General features: G+C 42.1%; 1 protein-coding gene across 1 annotated transcript in view; it reads right to left on the bottom strand.

Moving 5' to 3' along the window:
• Window positions 1-18641, bottom strand: part of SYNGR1 (synaptogyrin 1) — a 31916-nt gene that overhangs the window by 9629 nt on the left and 3646 nt on the right. The window contains exons 2-3 of the mRNA XM_054989453.1: window positions 7075-7312; window positions 821-966 (exon numbers count right to left, since the gene is read on the bottom strand). Coding sequence (XP_054845428.1) covers window positions 821-966; window positions 7075-7312 — 384 coding nt within the window. The remainder of the gene's footprint in view (window positions 1-820; window positions 967-7074; window positions 7313-18641) is intronic.

The following is an 18641-nucleotide window of genomic DNA, read 5'->3' as shown; positions in this document are numbered from 1 at the left end:
TCTATATATTTTGATGAGTCTACATTTAAATATACATATGCAAATGAGCAGCAGAGGGTTCCTCTTCTCTGCCATGTAACAAATTTCCTTGAAATTCCTCCCAGTTTTAAGGTCAGATGTGGTAGCATAGGAGGCAAAAACAAACAGCTAGCATGTAACAAAGGGAAACTGGGCTGATTCCACAAATAAGAGTTCCTCAGCCTTTGCTTCCAAATTGGACAGCTGCTTTTTTTAGTATAGACTCAACAGAGAACTCTTGAGAGAAGCAATGGTTACCCTTTACTAGGCCCTGATGATCCCAGCTCAGACTCCAAAGCCCATTATCATGGTATGATCAGTTTACAACATTTATTTCAGGAAGGATTTGTGAATTGTCTTATGGGGATGGAATCGGAAAGAGCAAGTCTGAACAAGGCCCAGAGACATTACAATTGGGTCTTGTGGTTAAATGCAGATCCACAATAAATTCAAAGTATTTATGTATGGCTTCAACTAAGACATCATAGATAGCTGTACTGCCAGTCTGACATAACAGGATAGAGCTGGGGTTTCTATGTGGCTGTACAAGCTCTGCTTGGGATGCTATGGTAAGAGAGACATGAAAGATAGATATGCAAGCAACCAGATATGAAATTTGGCACGTACACCTGTCAGTAACTTTGGGCTGTAGTCAGTCCAGTGATTTATTTGGACATATGTGAAGACCCTTTGGGTTGTGAAATCTGTAAGAAGGAAGTTGTACTGCATGTAACACTACTAAAAGTCAAAGTAGCAAGATGTCTTAGAGAGGAGAGCCACAACTACCAACTGCATTACTTACCCAGGTGAAAATGGAGAAAAAAGAGAATGCAATGGCTGCCCGGGCTGCATCTGTTCCTTCATTTAATGGATTATCTTCGGATTTCGAAACTCGCCATTGGTCAGCCAAGAAACAAAAACTGACAAACCAGAGGAATGCCCACAAGCCTGAGAGAGAGAGAGAGAGAGACCATTATCTAAATCTGCACTGTATTTGCATTACCTTGATGAATGCAGATTTGGAAACAAACATTTGCAGAGATAACCTTTAGCTCTACTCTCAAGTGAAGAAAAACAGTCATTCTGTAGAACGGGGAAGGAAGACAAGTTTCAGCAACACTGAGCCTGCAGTGTAATTCACAGGTGGTGCCATCCACGACACATGAGATCTACTAGGCCCCACAGTGTCATTATTTCCAAAATGCAAAATTAAATCATGTTATGAAACACTGTCCTGAAAGTACAGCTGAAGGACAAATGTCTCCAAAATCAACTGCAGAAGGACTACAGCCAGACTATAGACACAGATAATGGAATTTTATTCTAGGGCTAGTTTCCTTAAAGGGGAAAAATTGCCACAGCCTCTTTAATGTAATATTCCTGAATGGTCACTGGTAAGACTGTACTCTTTTGATGGATGGATTTTACATGCAGCGGTAATGCAGATAATAGATCCAACAGGGAACACAAGGAGACAGGCACTTCGCACCTATAAATCCAAGACAGGCAGTGCCCCCCTTCCCCAGTATTGCAGGTAATTTGAAAACGGAATAGCTACTACATAAGATCATCCTCTTTATGCCTCTGGTAAACAGTTTTCACAGGTGTTCATACTGATTAGAAATCTTACAAAACCTGCTTGACTGGAGGAAACGGTCAAATAAAAGAAACCAATTTATAAACTAGGGGAAACAGAACCTCTCCCAAGCTACTGTTAATTCTCCTAGAAGCCCTCAGCTCCCTTCAACAGAAAATGCATCATTGAAGCACTTCAAGCTGGAAGCCAAATGCCCCATTTGGAACTATTTGGGTATTTACCCTCTCTTCCTGAGGATGCGTTCTTTCTTGCATTTTGATATGGTAATATTTATGTAACCCTGGGCCAAACCAGGCATGACTCCGGGAATTCCATCAACACAGCTGCCAGACTCTTTTTTTCTTTTCTTTTTTTAAAACAGCAAACAGGTACAGACAGAATCCAATTGAGATCACAGAGAAGGAAGTTTAAGCCTTCCTTCCCACCTTTTATCCAGTCTGAAGCGGCTCAATGGAACTGCTTACCACACTGGGGAAATGAACAGGAACTGATATAGTGCCTCAGTCCTGATCTGAATCAGGTCCCGGCATACTTGCTGTTTTTTTTAAAAAAAGAACTTCAGCGAGTTCCATTCACAAAACTCCTGGCATCACATTGTATTTGGCTCTTACTCCTTCTTTAAAAAAACAGGTGGGGAGAGTGACATGCAGAAATATCAAGTGTCTGAGCATACGAAGTTCTGATCCCATGTCATTAGTCCATCTAGCTCTATCAACACGGACCGGAAGCTGCTCTCTATGGGCTCAGGCAGGACAGGGGTCTTCCCCCAATGCTTGCTCCTAGAGATCCTTTAGCCAGAGTTTTCAGGATTTGAACCATGGGACTTTCTGCATACAAGGCTTCTGCCATACCATACCACTCTGCACAGCCCTTCCTAGTACTTTCAGAGAAATAATCAAGGTGTTCATCCATCAGTGTTGCATTTGGGCTGCAGTTCTAAGCATCGTCATCATGTTTAGCAATCATATAATGCTTGGGAATACTGAAAGAATTTCATATACATTATCTTAGTTATTCTGACAACAACCCAGTAAAACAGGCCTAGTACGATCCTTCCCCATATTCCAGATGGCTAAACAGAGACATCGAGAATAGTTTACTGAATGGCTCCTGCTTTAAATCTTACCTCTGCCATGAATTCATTGTAGCAGTGAAACTCATTCCTCAACTCAAGAGCAGCCACAGCTGCCACTACCAGCAATCAAAGGGGCTACATGAATACTGTATGGCCTGTGCACTGCCTCACCAAACACATGCAAACATTAATGTGAGATATAACTATCAATATTAAATATGTAATTATAACTTATTAAAATACTGGAATATGTTTGCACGTGTAAGATTGTCTTTCCCCACTATTGCTGAACCTCAGCCAGCCCTTGTATACCTGGAGTGCAGGAAAAGGCTTCGTTCTCTGACTTCTTGCTCTCTCCTCAGCCTGAAGTACAGCACGCTGGGGGAGAGACGCTACCAAAGTGCCTGGAGGAGGGCCAGCTGGTTGTGGAGAAAAGGGAGTATAACCACTATCATCCCACTGTGGCCAGTATGCTTTTTCTTGGGTTGCTGCCCAGGGGCTGAGATGAGACCACACAGGCTATAGGGAGCAGGGCATTGTTGAACAGGACAGGCCCTTCCATTCCTAGAATGTAGTTCACGCCTCAGGGGAGGCTCACAGCTTACCCATCCTCCAATCCCTCCAGCAGTAGCTGTTTCATGGCAGGAACCACATGACAACCACAGGGCCTACACGGCAATGACCTTGCTCACTTTCCTGGAACATGGAAAGGGTGCTGCACTGGGGAAGAGCCACGTGTCTCCTGAGCCACTGTATATCACTGCACTGTAGCTTATAATGCAATCCTATGCATAGAAATGTCTCACTGAGGTATGCAGGGCTTACTCTCAAGTATGTATACTTAGGACTGTCACCTTAGTGTGACCAAGGCAGTATTATGTGAGCCAGCATGGTATGGAGAGTATCAGACTAGCATCTGGGAGACCCATGTTCAAATCTTCACTCTGCCACAGAAGACGGGGGGCTGACCTGGAGCCAATCACACACACTTTCAGCCTAACACACCCCACTTTCATTGTTGTGACAAGAAAATGGAGAAGGGGTGAATGTTGAAAGCCACTCTGGGTCCCCATTAGGAAAAAATGTGGATTTAAAATAAATATCGCGCCTAGGCGGATTGGAGCTATTAAAAGGCAGTGCATTCTAGTATATTCACTACAAGACTTCTTTCTCATATACAGTCATAGCTGTTCCCAGATGCACTACAGCATTTGCTAAATGGGAAGAAAATCCTTCCCAAACAACTTATAAATTTAATTACAAAACCAAGAAGTGAAAAGTGAATTGACTCAACATTCCTCTCATGGTATTCTGCTCCATACTAACGTCACCAACCACAGGAGACAAGCAGTGTCTGGAATTTACACTTGAGTGCCTTTAGAATCAAGCTCACAGAATGAAGTGAAATGTGTTAAGAATGAATGGATGGTTAACCTGAAGGGTGATAAGGGGAAATGGTTTGCTGTACTAATGAAAGAAAATATGAGCAACCTGACAGTCAGAGTTGTAACCAAACAAGTGGTATGATTTACTTCTCTGAAGGCACCATGCTACACTGCAGACCAAATGTCCCCCACAAATCACTTCTGGATCTAAAAATGTCACTTGAGAAGTTTTAATACAAGCTGTTGTTTATCTCTTAGAAAGACAGCAAAACTACCAAGCTATGTCTTTTCTCTAGAGTATTAACGAATAATGCGCCTGATCCTTTCCCACTCATACACACATTGCAACAGGCATAATTTCAGAAGTGGCATTGCTCATTCTTTCACACACAGGAGGGAATGCGCTTCCAAAATAAGTTACCATTCACAGTGCTACGAGTAACTGTATTAAAAATAATTTTAAAAAGTTAAATCAGGTGCCCAAATTATCAGGGGTGCATTCTTAGTTAATCAGTTTTTTAAACTGATCAATCACAAATATGCCGAGATGGCTAAATCTGCATCTTTGATCAGGGAAAGGCCATTATATAAATATACGGTTACCTGGAAGCCCCTTAGAGGCTTTTTTGTGAGAAACAGAAAGAAATGAATTGATGGTTTTTGCCTTTGAAGAGTAGGAGGCAGGAAAACAATGTTTAGATGGAAAAGAGAAGTATTTACTTGTGGTAATTTTGGAGTTAGTGTATAATGTGTAATATTTATATATATATTCAGAGAAATTTGGTACTTCTATTCCTTTTTTCTTTTTCATATAAATATGTGCTTTTTTCTTTTTATTAACTTGCTTAAAATTCTTAATTCTCCAACACCACTCCCCCGAAATAACACCATTCACAGTGCTATAAGTAATTGTATTAAAATAATTAAAAGAGTTAAATCTGGTGCCCAAATTATCGGGGGCACATTCTTAGTTAATAATTTTTTAAAATTTAACTGACAAATCATCTAACTAATTCTAAATGTGGATCAAAATATCTGCACAATGGGACCACACACGGATAGGGAGGAACCTTCAGGGTCGCAGAAAAACTGTTTGGGAGAGGCTTAAAACCCTAAACTAGTAAAAAAAAGCACCATGTGCAGACATCAAAAGGAGAAGGACCACCAGGAGATAATTGGGACAAGAGTAGGGGACAGGAAAAAGCAACTGGGGGAAAGCAGCCATACAGTGAGGGGAGAGAACAAGAGGGATAGATGGGAGGTAAGGAAAGCAGAGATGGCACAAAGAGGGACCTTTTCCTCACACAAGTCCTTGCAGGTCCCAACCATGCCTGAGCCAAACCAACCACACATTTACTTAACTACCAACAAAAAAATATTATTAGCTCACTTGCACACACAAACCTGCATTTGTCATTTGTGGCACATGAAGGGCCTCAAAAGCAAAAGAAAAATGGACCCTGCACAGCCCCACCTCCTGCAGGATCCCATGCAGCTCTCCAGTCTGAGATAGAGCAGGAGGGGAGCCACAGAGGCTGGAAGGGGTGCGCTGCTGCTGGCGGCGAAGCAGCAGACGTGGGGATCCCCTCCTGCTTAGGAAGTTTCCCATGCCTTGCACACCCTGCGCCTGCTTCACCTGCTGGGGGGCTTCTGGAGAGCCAGGCACTGGCGGAGAGAGGCAGGCGGACCTGATCCCGTGGGAGGGGAGCCACAGAGGCTTCCTCTGGACGATGAAGCAGGGGCAGGAGGAGCCCACAAAGGCTGGGCGGGCTGCGGCCGGCGCGCGCAAAGCAGGAGCGGGAAGCTTCCTGAGCTGTCAGCAGTAATAAGAAAGGACGCCTACGTTTCCCATCTAAACTTTCAGAAACCTGACACGTGTCCCAACTCCTGTCAGGCGTCACTTGTAGCTTGGCTCTAAGAAGCCCACAAGCAGGATGACTGCAACAGCACCCTCCTGCCTGTGCTCTGATACAGAGTGACACCGCCTCTGGTACTGGAAGGAGCAGATATCCATCATGACTAATAGCCAATATTAATCAGTGCCTTCAACGTACGACCCGTGTGCTTGAATATGACTTTCAGTAGCAGCAAAAGTATGTACAATTTTAAAGGGGACAGCAAATGGAATAGGGGCAAAGAAAACCTTCTTGAAATCTGAAAGCAGAATAAGCATTTCATAGTATGCTTCGCATGGTGTGTATCCTGCCATTTGTAGCTGTATGTGAAAAAAGCTCCTCTTCACTAAGAAGCCGCACAGGACTTTGGTTTGAGAGGACAACTGGGCTCTTTACCTAAATTTGCAACTTTAAAAAAAAGCTTTAAAATGTATTTACAATATTTATATACCCACATTTCTCCTCCTCAGCATCCCAGGACCCAAGGTGGATTTTAGTTACTGCCTCTATAGAGGACTTAAGAGTTAAATAGAGAAATTGCTTTTAATGTCCTATTTTCTATGCTATGACTACACTGCTCTTTTCTTTTTATATAAAATATTAGCTTATGTTTAAACATTTTGGCCTCTATCCAGCCATGCAGTTCCAAAGATCTGAGGGCATTAACGTTTTCTTAAAAGGGGATGGCAATTTCTGCCATGTTCTCCCTCCCATGGCACACCCTTGTGGTTCCATACACTTTTCAGATTTCCTTCTTTGTATTCTTCCTGACCTCATCCCCCCACCCCTGTTGGCTTTCCTTCATCTCTTTTTATTCCCCTTCTGCAATTCTTTTGCAAAATGGGGAAAGGGGTATTGTGTTTCACTTTGCCTCCTGTGGCAATCATTTTCTCACCATCCCCTCTCAAAATTCCAAAAGAGCCCACTAATTTGCCTAGCTTGTGGCGAACAGTTTCATTAGCACATGACGTTGGTAGACTGTAGCCTCCAGAAAGTTCATGCTCTGAAAATTAAAAAAATGGTTAGTATTACACACAAAAGGATTTTTTAAATATTAACATCCTAACAGAACTTTGAGTTGTGCCAGTCCACAGGAAAACTCACCGGACACACCGACATCAGAGAGTACAACTTTCTTACGATCCTTGACGCTGCTGATCTGTGGAAAGTAGACATCTAGTGCCAAGTAAAGAAGGCAGCTGAGGAAGGCAAGGACTCCCACGGTGATGCCGTAACCACAGGCATTCTGGTTGCGATTGAAGATGCAATACTCCTCTGATTCATCTTGATGGTTGAGGTAGCCTTCATTCACAATGGAGCCAAACACGACAATGGAGAAAAGCTAGATATGAGAAGGTAAGAAATGAATTAAAAAGGACTCCCTCTACAAGCAGTATCTATACCACTGGCTTAATACAGCCAAAGGCAAAAACTGCCAAATTCTACTGTTTTAATTTAAGCACATGCATGTTTAACTCTTTCATTTAAATAACCGGGACTTAAATATGTTTCACTGTGATTGGATTGTACTGCAGGTATTTTAATCTGGCATTCCAGAAGGCATCTATAAATGAGTAGACCCTAATCTGCTTTCTATACTAGCTGATAGTTTATCCACAGAAAAAGCAAGTGTTATTTTCAGTCTACAAAAATCTAGTAGTTATATACCACCATGATTCAGTCACCCACTCAATCTTCCACCTGCCATCTCATTGCCATCTATTTTCCCCATCTGTTAACTCAGTACTCCCCCCATCCCATTTCCTTTTGTCTATCCAGCTATTACAATTCCACTTTCCATTCATTCTAGCGATGTTTTATGTTTCACTCTTCATTCATCAGCAATCCATCTGTTCCTATTTCTTTATCTTTCCCACTATTCTGTCTGATTGCTACATCTTTCTGTCTATCCTGTGCCATGCATTGTCCGTTATCTTTTATGGTCTGCAGATATGTATATGACCAAACAGCAAGATTGTCTAGTCAGCTTTTAGAAAGAGTTGAAACCTCAAATGAAGATACCCTCAAAAAGATTCAGTAGCTATGAGTTGCTGCCCCCTCTCTCTTTCCTACAATAACCTTTTAAAAACTACTAGTACTATAAGGATACTGTGCATGTATATTTAAATTGGCTGTTTTATAGAAAGACAGAGTATTTACTTAGTTCATTTAGACCCCATTTTTCCTCCCAGTGGATACTCACACCAACATACATTGTTCTCTCTTTCATTTTATCCTCACAATAGTCCTGTGAGATAAGTCAGGCTCGGCGTGTGTGACTGGTCAGTGGGCGCCCAGCAGGCTTCCATGGCAGACTACGCATTTGAATTTGGGTCTTCCAGATCCTAGTCTGACACTTTAACCACTACACAACACTTACTCTCAAGGATAGCAAAAATATGGGCCAGAAAATAGTTGGGGGGAGGATAATCCATGGTCTTGATTGGCTACAGCTCCTGTGTATGCTATGCACCTGTCCTTTCTGCTTTGTGTGCTTAATGCATGAAGTACTAGTACACACTGCCAGTCACGGTAAACATGACTGTTCCACGAAGAACAGAACACCACTCAGGCTCCTAAATACATTGTTTCAATATTATCTGGCCTCTTTTTAAAAACTATCTTCAAACATCAAATGTATATATGCATTCAATAGGCTTAATAATAATCAAACTTAAGTATGAACATTTTTTGTGTATCCAGTAACTGCATATGTTTGTTTCCTCATTTGATTTCATTTCATTTTTATCCAGTCCAAATTGAAGCCCCAGGTGGTTTATCATTAAAAAGCAATCTAAAATTTAGAACTAAGTCAAAACATACTAAAAGTACAAATTCAATGCACTAAACAGATAAAAGCCAACCAATTAAAATTTACCAAAGATTTGAGTAAATAACAATTTTTACTTGGCATCCAAAAGATAAATACGTACAGGCATATGCATATGAGCATGGCTTTCCGCACTTGAGGGTGCCACAACAGGAAAAGCCGCTGTCTTCGGTAGCCACCAACCTAACTACTAACAGTAGGGATACAGAAAACAGGACTTCAGTAGACCATCTCAAAGAAGAGAAGGTGAGCCTTCAGATACACTGGTCCTAGGGTTTTGTGTGTCAAAAACTAGCCGTTCCCATTAGAAATTGGAAAAATGAGAAGAATCTTTTAACACCAGCAGAATACAATCTGCCCTGCAGGGATCAAGCAACAACATAGCTGTCTAACCAGGTATATACAGTTTCCAAATGTATATACCTCCCAGGTTTTTTACTACAACAAGCTTGGCTTTTGACCAATAGCCAGTCTATCCTACATGACAAAAGAATGGGAATGTATCCCCACACTGCTTAAGAATTTTGGATATCCCCTTAATGGGCATTAACAGCTCTGGTCAAGTAGCCTCTACTGGTTGAAAGAAGCTGGCAGGTCTGCATGAGTACAGTGGTTAGAGTACCAGACTAGGATCCAGAAGACCCAGGTTCGACGCTCCACTGCTTTAGAGAAGCAGTGCTTTAGAGAAGTGGGGCTGATTTTTTTTAAAGCACTCACCATTTAAATATGCTTACTTATTTTTCAAAATGTGATCTGTTTCCATAACAGAGAACAGAAACAGACTGCCAAAAGGGGAAAGAGTTGGGGAGGGGAGAAGAAAATGGAAGCCATAGGCTAGGCTATACATTATAAGTTGCAAACCCTGGTGACTGGAAATGTTGCTCAGACCCCATCCAATGTATAAATCTTTGGTAAATACTTTCTTTACTAAGTCACATTTCAGCAATCAAAGCCTGCCCCAGCAATTGCTTTTCTAGCCCCAGTCTTAAGCTGTCAGCCGAACTGGGAAAAGTGTCATCTGTACCGTGGGTCATGTGATGCTTCCACTGTGATACACATTTCTTGCAGTCTATTACACCCTCCTGAGTATCATGTGATGTCTCCACAACTCAGCCCATTAGTGTTTCTTGAACACCATAGAAGAAAATCTGTCACTATGCCTCAACATCTTACTACTTAATTTAGGAAGATCTCCACCTTGTTTTCAACTGGAAAAGGTCCATGTGCCTCACCGCTCTCCCAGCCCTTCAATTCCCCATGATCTCCTTCAGTCACAAGGCTGCTACATGGCCTCTTTCACCCTCTCCTGCTCCTTTTAAAATTCAGTTATGAAAAGGAAATTGTTCTGTTACGTAATATTCCTCACAGGATTTATAATCAAATCCACTTCAGACAGAATAAAGCAAAAGCTTTTTCTTGCATTTGAGGGACCAACTGCCAAATATAGAAGGGGAGAAGTGGTAGAAAAAGAAATCTTTCAAAGTTCACAGAAAGAAAATATAAAAAGATTATCCAACTCTCATTTTATTTGTATTCAGATGCAAATGTGGAGTACCTCTGGAGAACTAGAAATAGAATATACTCTTCTTTATTATTGCATTTTAAAGAACGTGGTTCATTATTACTACGTCTTGCATTTGCCTCAGCACATCCTTATGGTGATCCCTAGCCACTCATGCTCAGGCTCCGGCAGATGTCCTGAAGCACAGCTTTCCGGGTTGAAGAAAAGCCACCACCAGTCAATGCAGAGTTCAGCTATGGGTGGAGACAAGAAGGGTGAGTGAGGTCTGGTAATAGTTCCACTACGCTCTAGACAAACCTAGTTCTACCACTCACACGTCATCAATGTGCCTTTCCTCCACAATCCCTGGAGCCATTTGCAATTTTTTTAAAAGTCTGAGTTTTTAATATAGTAGGTGTTGTGAAGGATTAATCAAATAAACACTCCTGTGCTCTTTAAAAAGGAAACAGCCAGTATCTGTCAGAAAAGATTGCAGATATTTGACAGTTTGTCTTAAAAGTTTTTAAAGAAGTTTTAACAAATGACTGACTTTTGAATGAATTGGAGCTATTTCTGGTTCCTAATGAAAGTTGGTAGTGCAGACAAGCAGCACTCCCAATGGGGCTGAGATCTTCAATTACAAGGGAAGAATGAAACTCGTCAGGGAACCCATCCAATCTAGGCCTACAATCATAGCAGCACCTAGTTCACAGGACCACAGCCTCAAGAGCCTCAACTCCTGCCAGCAGATGCAGCTGAGCCAGGTCACTGCTCAGTAGGGTTGCCAGGACCCTCTATCTTCCTGGCGGGCAAGTTGAGACCTGGGGCTTACCTTCTGCTGGCTCTCAGTCTCTCCCTATGCACACACAAAGCACGTGCATGCGTGCTCCGGAGCCAGCATGATGACGTAATTCACGGAAGTAACGTCACCACACCAGGTGACGTCACCCACACCCTCCCACCAATCACCCAGCGATTGGCGGACAAGGGGGCAAATCCCCAGGTGGGCACCTGGGAACCCTACTGCTCCGCCTATTTAGGCTGAGGCTGGAGCAAGTAGCATTGCTGGATCAACAGGTCTACTAGGCACAAGTCCCATGCTCTAAGCATCCAGCTCCCAGCATAGGCTGCCGGTGCTCTGCACTCCTTTACCTAGCTGGTCTTACTCCAGAGGAGTCTAGACCTGGCAGCCTGCAGAGCACAGGGCAATTGTGAACATCTAGTGGCACGAACCCTAGCCAATAGTCAAGGAGGATGTAGCTCAATGAAAACTGCCATTGTGACAACAAAGCCTCAAGTTCTATATCAAGGCATGAATCTGGGAAAGTTCCATTCCAATGTGGTAGTGTATGGAGATGTGACCCCAGATGTTTTGACACTACAACCAAGCTCTACCACCAGGCCAAGACAGAAGTACCAAAAATGCACCCAAAGGCAGACAAAGAACAAGTAGTTCTTCACAGAAACTCTTGAGAAAAGGCTGGAGTCAAGAAAAAGCAATCTTTCACCAATACAACTGGTTCTTGCATCTAGGAAATCTGTTTGGGCCAGGATTCTCAGAGGAATATACATGCATGTATAACAAGTACATATTATGGGGGGCTGCCACAAGAAATGCATGTGAACAGTACCTATTCCATTTCTGAAAGTCAACTGGAATTACCATTCCTTATGGTAATTGAGTGATTTGGAAATATCAAACGCCTCTCTTGTATTCCTCCAACAATCCGTCACAACTTCCATTGCCTACTGAACGGCTATTATGGAACTGCAGCTAATAATAGTGAGGCAAACTGCTCCCTATTTCCAATTCCTTCTGCTACAATTTGCTGCCCATTCCCCAGGTTAATGCTGGGCCCCACAGTATTAACTGATTTCCTCCTACTGGAATACATCAGCATCAATGAAGCAAGTTGTGACTCTCTTCCTCTGGCAACTTCTTGTCTGCGACTCTGATGGTATTCTGTTATAGTGGCCCCCAAGGGCCAAGTTTATGCAAGCAGCTGACTGTTTGACCAAACCTCATCACACTTCTAACTCCTGTTCCAGGAAAAGAGTTAATGTGAGGACAGAGCAAGTAAGGAGTTCTAGTCCATCGCTACAATACTGGGAAGAGACACATATAGGAAAGCCATCACTCTTGTGCAATTCTTAAAGGCAGAAGAGAGTTCTCAAGGTCTGGACCAGGCAGACCCAAGAACAAGAATACATACAATGAAGAGAGCTTGGCTGGGCCAACTGTCCCCCTGGGGAGCTCCTGCATCTTTATCTGCTGCATGACAACCAGGAATCCAACAGATGAAGTCTTCCCCTGCATCTCTAGCCTAGGAAAAAGTCATCTGATGAATGTCAGCTTGTATTCAGTAATGTTTATTCTTGAATACAGAACAAACAACGCAAAACCTTCCCCAAAATGTTCATCTCTACAAAATAATAACTGTTTCTGCATTTGAAGTCAGAGCAATGAAGCTTGATGTTTCACCCACTTGCGATTCTATGGATTGTATGAACAGAAGTAATGTAATTGCTACAGAATTATTCCTAGAGCAGTACCTAAAGCTGTTTTGCCATTGTATGTGCGTGCACAGCCTCTGCATTTGGACAGTCTGTGGCTGCTTAGGACTCCCCCCCTCCCTGTTCATCTTTCCAGTCTCTGCATATTCTGCTTAAATGTCAGCAGCAAGAGCTGTTTCACTGCTTCCCTTATAAATGTATGAGGGGGCACTTCAGATCACGCAACCACCACAAAAACATAACATCAAAATTCCTCTAGACAAGTGTAAAAATCACAGCTTAATTTACCATCTCTGCCTTCATATTTGTGCATGCAACCTCTGAGAAAATCTATACAGGCCACTTCTGTATCAAAGGATAATTCATGCACGAAAGACTGACAGATACTATTTCTCAACCGTGTTAATATTTTCTTTGCTAGCTGATGCCCATTTTGTAAGTCTATGAACTGACAGCTAGAGACAAATAGCTGGCAAAATGCTTTGCAAAGGCCAGGACTGAGGTACGTTCCGCTGTTGCTATGGATGCTAATGGCCTAACACACCTGCCTTGGGCACTCCTCAAGGATATTCATCGCCCAGAGACAGAGAAACATTGTTCCACCTAATTTCTCTCTCTGGACCCCCTTATTTTTGGAAGAGATTTCTTTATGAATGTTATATACTGAATAATTTGCTTTGGTTCTCTTTTTAACCAGAGAACCACTGAGGCTTTATGTATCTGGCTGCATCAGGGAAGCTGGCTCATGCTCTTGAATGTAGCACCAAAAATGACTGAGAACCTGAAAGAGCTCTTGGACTACATAATAAACAAAAATCCATTAGGTATTGTTGCTCATGTCACTGCAACATGGGGACAGGTGAAGCAGCTTCTAGTAAAACACTGCCCTCTAAGCAGTGTGGTGGGAGGTGTCATTTGACCTGTCCTAGAATTACAACCATCTAGATTGTCCCTGGAGCTCTCCGAGAATTGGAACCGATTTCCAGACTGCAGGTGTCTTTCCCCATCTTTGCATCTTTGGAGAGAAGACTCCCTGCTTCACAAACATTGCCTCCAAATCTCCAAGACTTTCCCAGGCCAGAGTCAGCAACCCTAGGCTGGGCCTCAAATTCAAAGGTAGCCTCAAGTTAGATACTTGATACTCAAGTTAGATACTAAGCAACTAAAATGAGACATACTCTCTCATTTTAATGTTACAAATTAGATAAGGGATTTGCTAAAAGACAAAAGGTTCGCTTTGGGACAAGAATGTTTGAACTGGCTTGCCATGTTCAATATCAGCTGTCAAAAAAGGTAAAGGCAGTCCCCTGTGCAAGCACCAAGTAGGGTTGCCAGCCTCCAGGTAGTGGCTGGCGATCTCCCAGAATTACAACTGGTCTCTAGGCCACAGAGATCAGTTCACCTGGAGAAAATGGCTACTTTGGGGGGTGGACTCTATGGAATTATCCCATGCCAAGGTCCTTTCCGTCCCTAAACCCCCCTTTCTCCAGGTTTCACCTTACAAAACTCCAGGAATTTCCCAACATGGAGCTGGCAACCCTAGCATCGAGTCATTACTGACCCATGGGGACGTTGTATCACAATGTTTTATTGACAGACTTTTGTTACGGGGTGGTTTGCCATTGCCTTCCCCAGTCATCTACACTTTACCCCCAGGAAACTGGGTACTCATTTTACTGACCTCAGAAGGATGGAAGGCTGAGTCAAGCTTGAGCCAGCTATCTGAACCCAACTTCCGCCAGGATCGAACTCTTGGGCTGCAGTACTGCAGCTTACCACTCTGCACAACGGGCCTTTCTAATATCAGCTGTACTGTTGTATTATAGTTGCCTCATAAACAGTGCACTTGCAAAGAAAAAGACTAAAAAATGTTCAAGTTATGTCTCATTTTCTTTTGTGATGCCTTATTTTGTTTTCATGTATCATCATTTTAATGTATCATCATTAAAATCTGGAAGTAGCCCAGGCCTTTCCAGACTAGTTGGAGCAGACCTGCTTTTAAGCCACTCCTCAGGACAAAAGAGCCATTCAAATATTCTTATAAAGTAATGTCATTTCTCCTATTTTTGATCAAATGCTAATAGTATTTATTAAAATGTACTAGCAGGCCTTTCAGCATTTTAGCGCCTCATCAGAGAAATATTGTGGACTTGCCCTCTTTTTTTTGTTTTCTCTGGAATGATCTGTTGATGATACACTGTTAGAATGGAAACATCTAAAATATTCCCGTGATGAGTAGACAAATGTGTTAAACTCATTGAGATCATTACTGTACTGAACATTGTTTTCTGCACACATTTAGAATATAATAATCACCATCCACGTCAGTGAAATTTGTGTGTCCCAACATACTGATCTCAGTTTATATCTTTGACTTATAAAGATATATTTATAAAGAATATTATGAAGAGTCCAAATGAGTAGGTGTGTTTTTCTGTAGCAGCAGAATAGAACAGCAGTTCAGTGGCCCCTTAGGGACAAACAATGTATTCCAAATAAGTTTTCAGGGGTCAGAAATTGCTTCTTCAGAAATACAGGGGAAGAAATCCATCAGGTCCAATTAATATGCATAAAGGGTTGCTGTGTGTGACAAAGAAGGGCTGGTTCAAAACCAGATGCAATCCAAAGGGTGATCAGAATTTATTACACAGTTTAAAACAAGATCCCATCCAGAGGATCATCAATTCTGATAACTCTTTGGAGAGGCCCTCTACGTAGCATCCAGCCTTTCTGTTGTGTATATAAATTGAACCTCATAGATTCTTATGTATCTGAGTTCCTATGCACCCCTTAGGTGTCTGAGCTTCCGCTCACAAAAGCTTATGCTGGAATAAATTGTGTAAATCTTTAAAGTGCCACTGGTCTTCTGTTTTATAAGAATATTACACAAGACTGATCTTGCTTAGACTATCTGCCTGTTTCTTGGTACAGTATTTTAAAGAAGGCTCAGATTGAATCCACCATTCCCAATATATGTAGAGAGAAAATGAACTTTTTAATTTAATTAATACTTTCCCAGTTTTCAACATGACCAAATCTGTGGATACATAAATCCAGAGATTAATGTTAAAAAAAGAATAAGGAATATTTTAAAAACCCCAAAAATGCAAGCAGTGCCTGTAGTTTTACAAAATGAACACCCTCAGGGGCCATTGCTAGGCAACCACCCAGTATGGCCAGTCTTCAAGCCTTGGTTTCCTTCAGTAAAAAGCATGAGGAGGTAAGGCCCTTTCTAGGATTGTTTAAGTCTTTGAGGGTGGACTCGTTGGGGTCAGGCCCACCAGCAACCACTGGCTGACTTGATACTATACAACTGGCATGACCTGCCCAGGTCTAGCTACTTGCTACTGTTCAGTTCAGCCACCCCACAGTTCAGCAGCAGCTATCCCACAGAAGCCATTGAGGTGTAGTAGTTAGACCCTAGTTCAAATCATCACACTGCTGTGAAAGTTAATGGGCGATCTTCTGCCAGCTATACATTCTCAGCCTAACTTACCTCACAGGGCTGTTGTGGGGATACAATGGAGGAGAGGAAAGTTATGTAAACTCCTTGGGGTCCCCATTATGAAGAAAGACAGAGTATAAATGAAATAATAAATACAGCTGAAGATGGAGGGGGTAAAAGTTGGGTTGGTAGTAGAGTTGCCAGGTGGCTCCCCCCCCCCAACAAAAGGACAGGTGCCCTGAAATATACCTCAGTTTACTCAAGCAGGAGCTGCCAGTGGGAGGGAAAGCTGAAGACAGGATAGATAAGGGAAGGTAGGCCCTAAAGGGGAAAAGCTATGGGAGCTTTTGCGGACAGGAAAGAGGAAATCGTGGGGGGAAGGAAAATGAGATATCCCCCACATACGTGTGTGTGTGTTGCCTGAAGAAAACATGCATTGCCTTGTTACCACAACCAACTGCAAACTCATATTATTCACAATATAGCTGCATTCCCATATTTTTCACAGTAATTAAATTTCATATATGATCTCTGTTTGGATAATTTTTTCAGAGAAACAACTTCTCTGAACAAACACCCTCCCCCATTCCATGTACCCTGGCTTGCTACTTCTACATATTGTGCAGAGCTAGGTCTGCTACATACTGCTTCATATTCCTACTTCCAGATTAAAAGGTGGGCTTTAAATTAATCTTAACTTTTAAAGAAATCCAGTTCTTCAAAATGAATTAATACAGTGTTGCTTATTTATGATTTTAATTTCTAGCATGCAGCTACTAAGATTTCCAGACAGCCTCTTCCTGCTCACATGACAGTTCTATCTAAGAGCTTTTTTAAAAAGTCAGGTCTCATGACAGCATGTAATAGCAACAAAATGTGAATGTATTGCTGTTGTCTTACCAAGTCTACATACCAATGTATCTAGAAACAAAGCACACAAGCAACGTTTGAGAGGTGTGTACCCTGAACAGCCTCATGAACAGATGAACCTCCTTTTTGTGGCACAGAGATACAGTACTGGGGTATACTTCCCTCCCCCCATCATTGCATCTGCACCCATGTCTCTTACTGAAATGGTTTTATTTTCACTTGCACTGTTGTAATCCACCTTGGATCTCAGTGACAAAGGTGGACTATAAATAAATAATTTTACAAAGGAAGTCCTGCTTGGGGGTGGGGGGGACAGCAACTTTACCTTATACTTCAAATTCATGCATGTTTACATATATGTTTACTTACTTGCATCCCACCAAATGGGGCTTACTTATTTTAAAATTATTTATTCCCATAAGATTGTACAGGACTGAAACTTTTGTGCTGAAGTGGCTTTTAAAAGCCAAGGGAGCTGGTCAGTGAAAAACAGTGGCAACTCTACTCTGCCGTGAGTCAGGGTTCATGTTGCACTTGTTCTCTATTCACGTGTGATTGTTTTATTTGCTAGTTTTCTTTAGCATATGCCATTTCAAAAGCCCTTATTGTTAAAACAAAGACCCCCCCCCCCCCCCGAAGCTGTTTAAACTCTTTTAAAATGGAACAGTGCAGCTGTCTGTGGAATCAACAGCTCCCAAGGCAATCTGGAAAACCTGAATGACATGCAACAGGCACATCTCATTACAATGATTGTTTCATTTGCTGATGAAAGGTTCCCTTTAAAGCTTATGGGGCATACTTTGCCTTTCAGACTTAATATTATAAAGAGGAAGACTGCAAATGAGAATGTTCTTGCCATGACTGCAGTCATTATTCTAGTGCTTATGAGTTAAGAGTGAACAATGTAGCCCTCTACACAAAATTGCATGAATAACTCTTCTAACTCCCCTTACAGGCAGAATTATACATTTGCCTTTCTATATGTGAACGCAGATTACCACTCATCATGAATAAAAATAAGCCTAAAAATGGATGACATCCTTATATTTAATAGTAAACTGGGTGGTTTGTGCCAACCACAAAAGCAGCAAAACCAGACTACCCAGAGATACAGTAAAGGTTTCCTCCATAGGAGACTCCCCACGTATGCAGGATAATGACTTTGTAACTAGACCTTTAAAAAAAACCTCCAAAACAAACACTTTTCAGAGGTTATGACTACGCATAAGGAGGGTCCTGGCAAGTGCATGTATTGTGAATGTGTTCCTCCTGATACTCATGGTCATGACATTGTCTGAACAGGGGCAACACACTTATTTTGCATGGTGAGCTACGGCTTCACTATGCATGAACCAGAACACTGGAAAACCCAGCAAGCAGTTTGCATGAAGCTGTACATGCTTACAAGATACACTCCTCGTACACGCAAGGGTTAGCCTCCTGGTACGTGTGGACATATCTGAAAATGGCCATGATGAAGACTGAATGGTGGCCCTGATGGAGCAGGAAGG

This window comes from Eublepharis macularius, chromosome 9 (assembly GCF_028583425.1).
Source record: "Eublepharis macularius isolate TG4126 chromosome 9, MPM_Emac_v1.0, whole genome shotgun sequence".
NCBI classification, from domain to species: Eukaryota; Metazoa; Chordata; class Lepidosauria; order Squamata; family Eublepharidae; genus Eublepharis; species Eublepharis macularius.
Note: the sequence above shows the minus strand (reverse complement) of the source record. Positions and strands in the feature narration are given on the sequence as shown.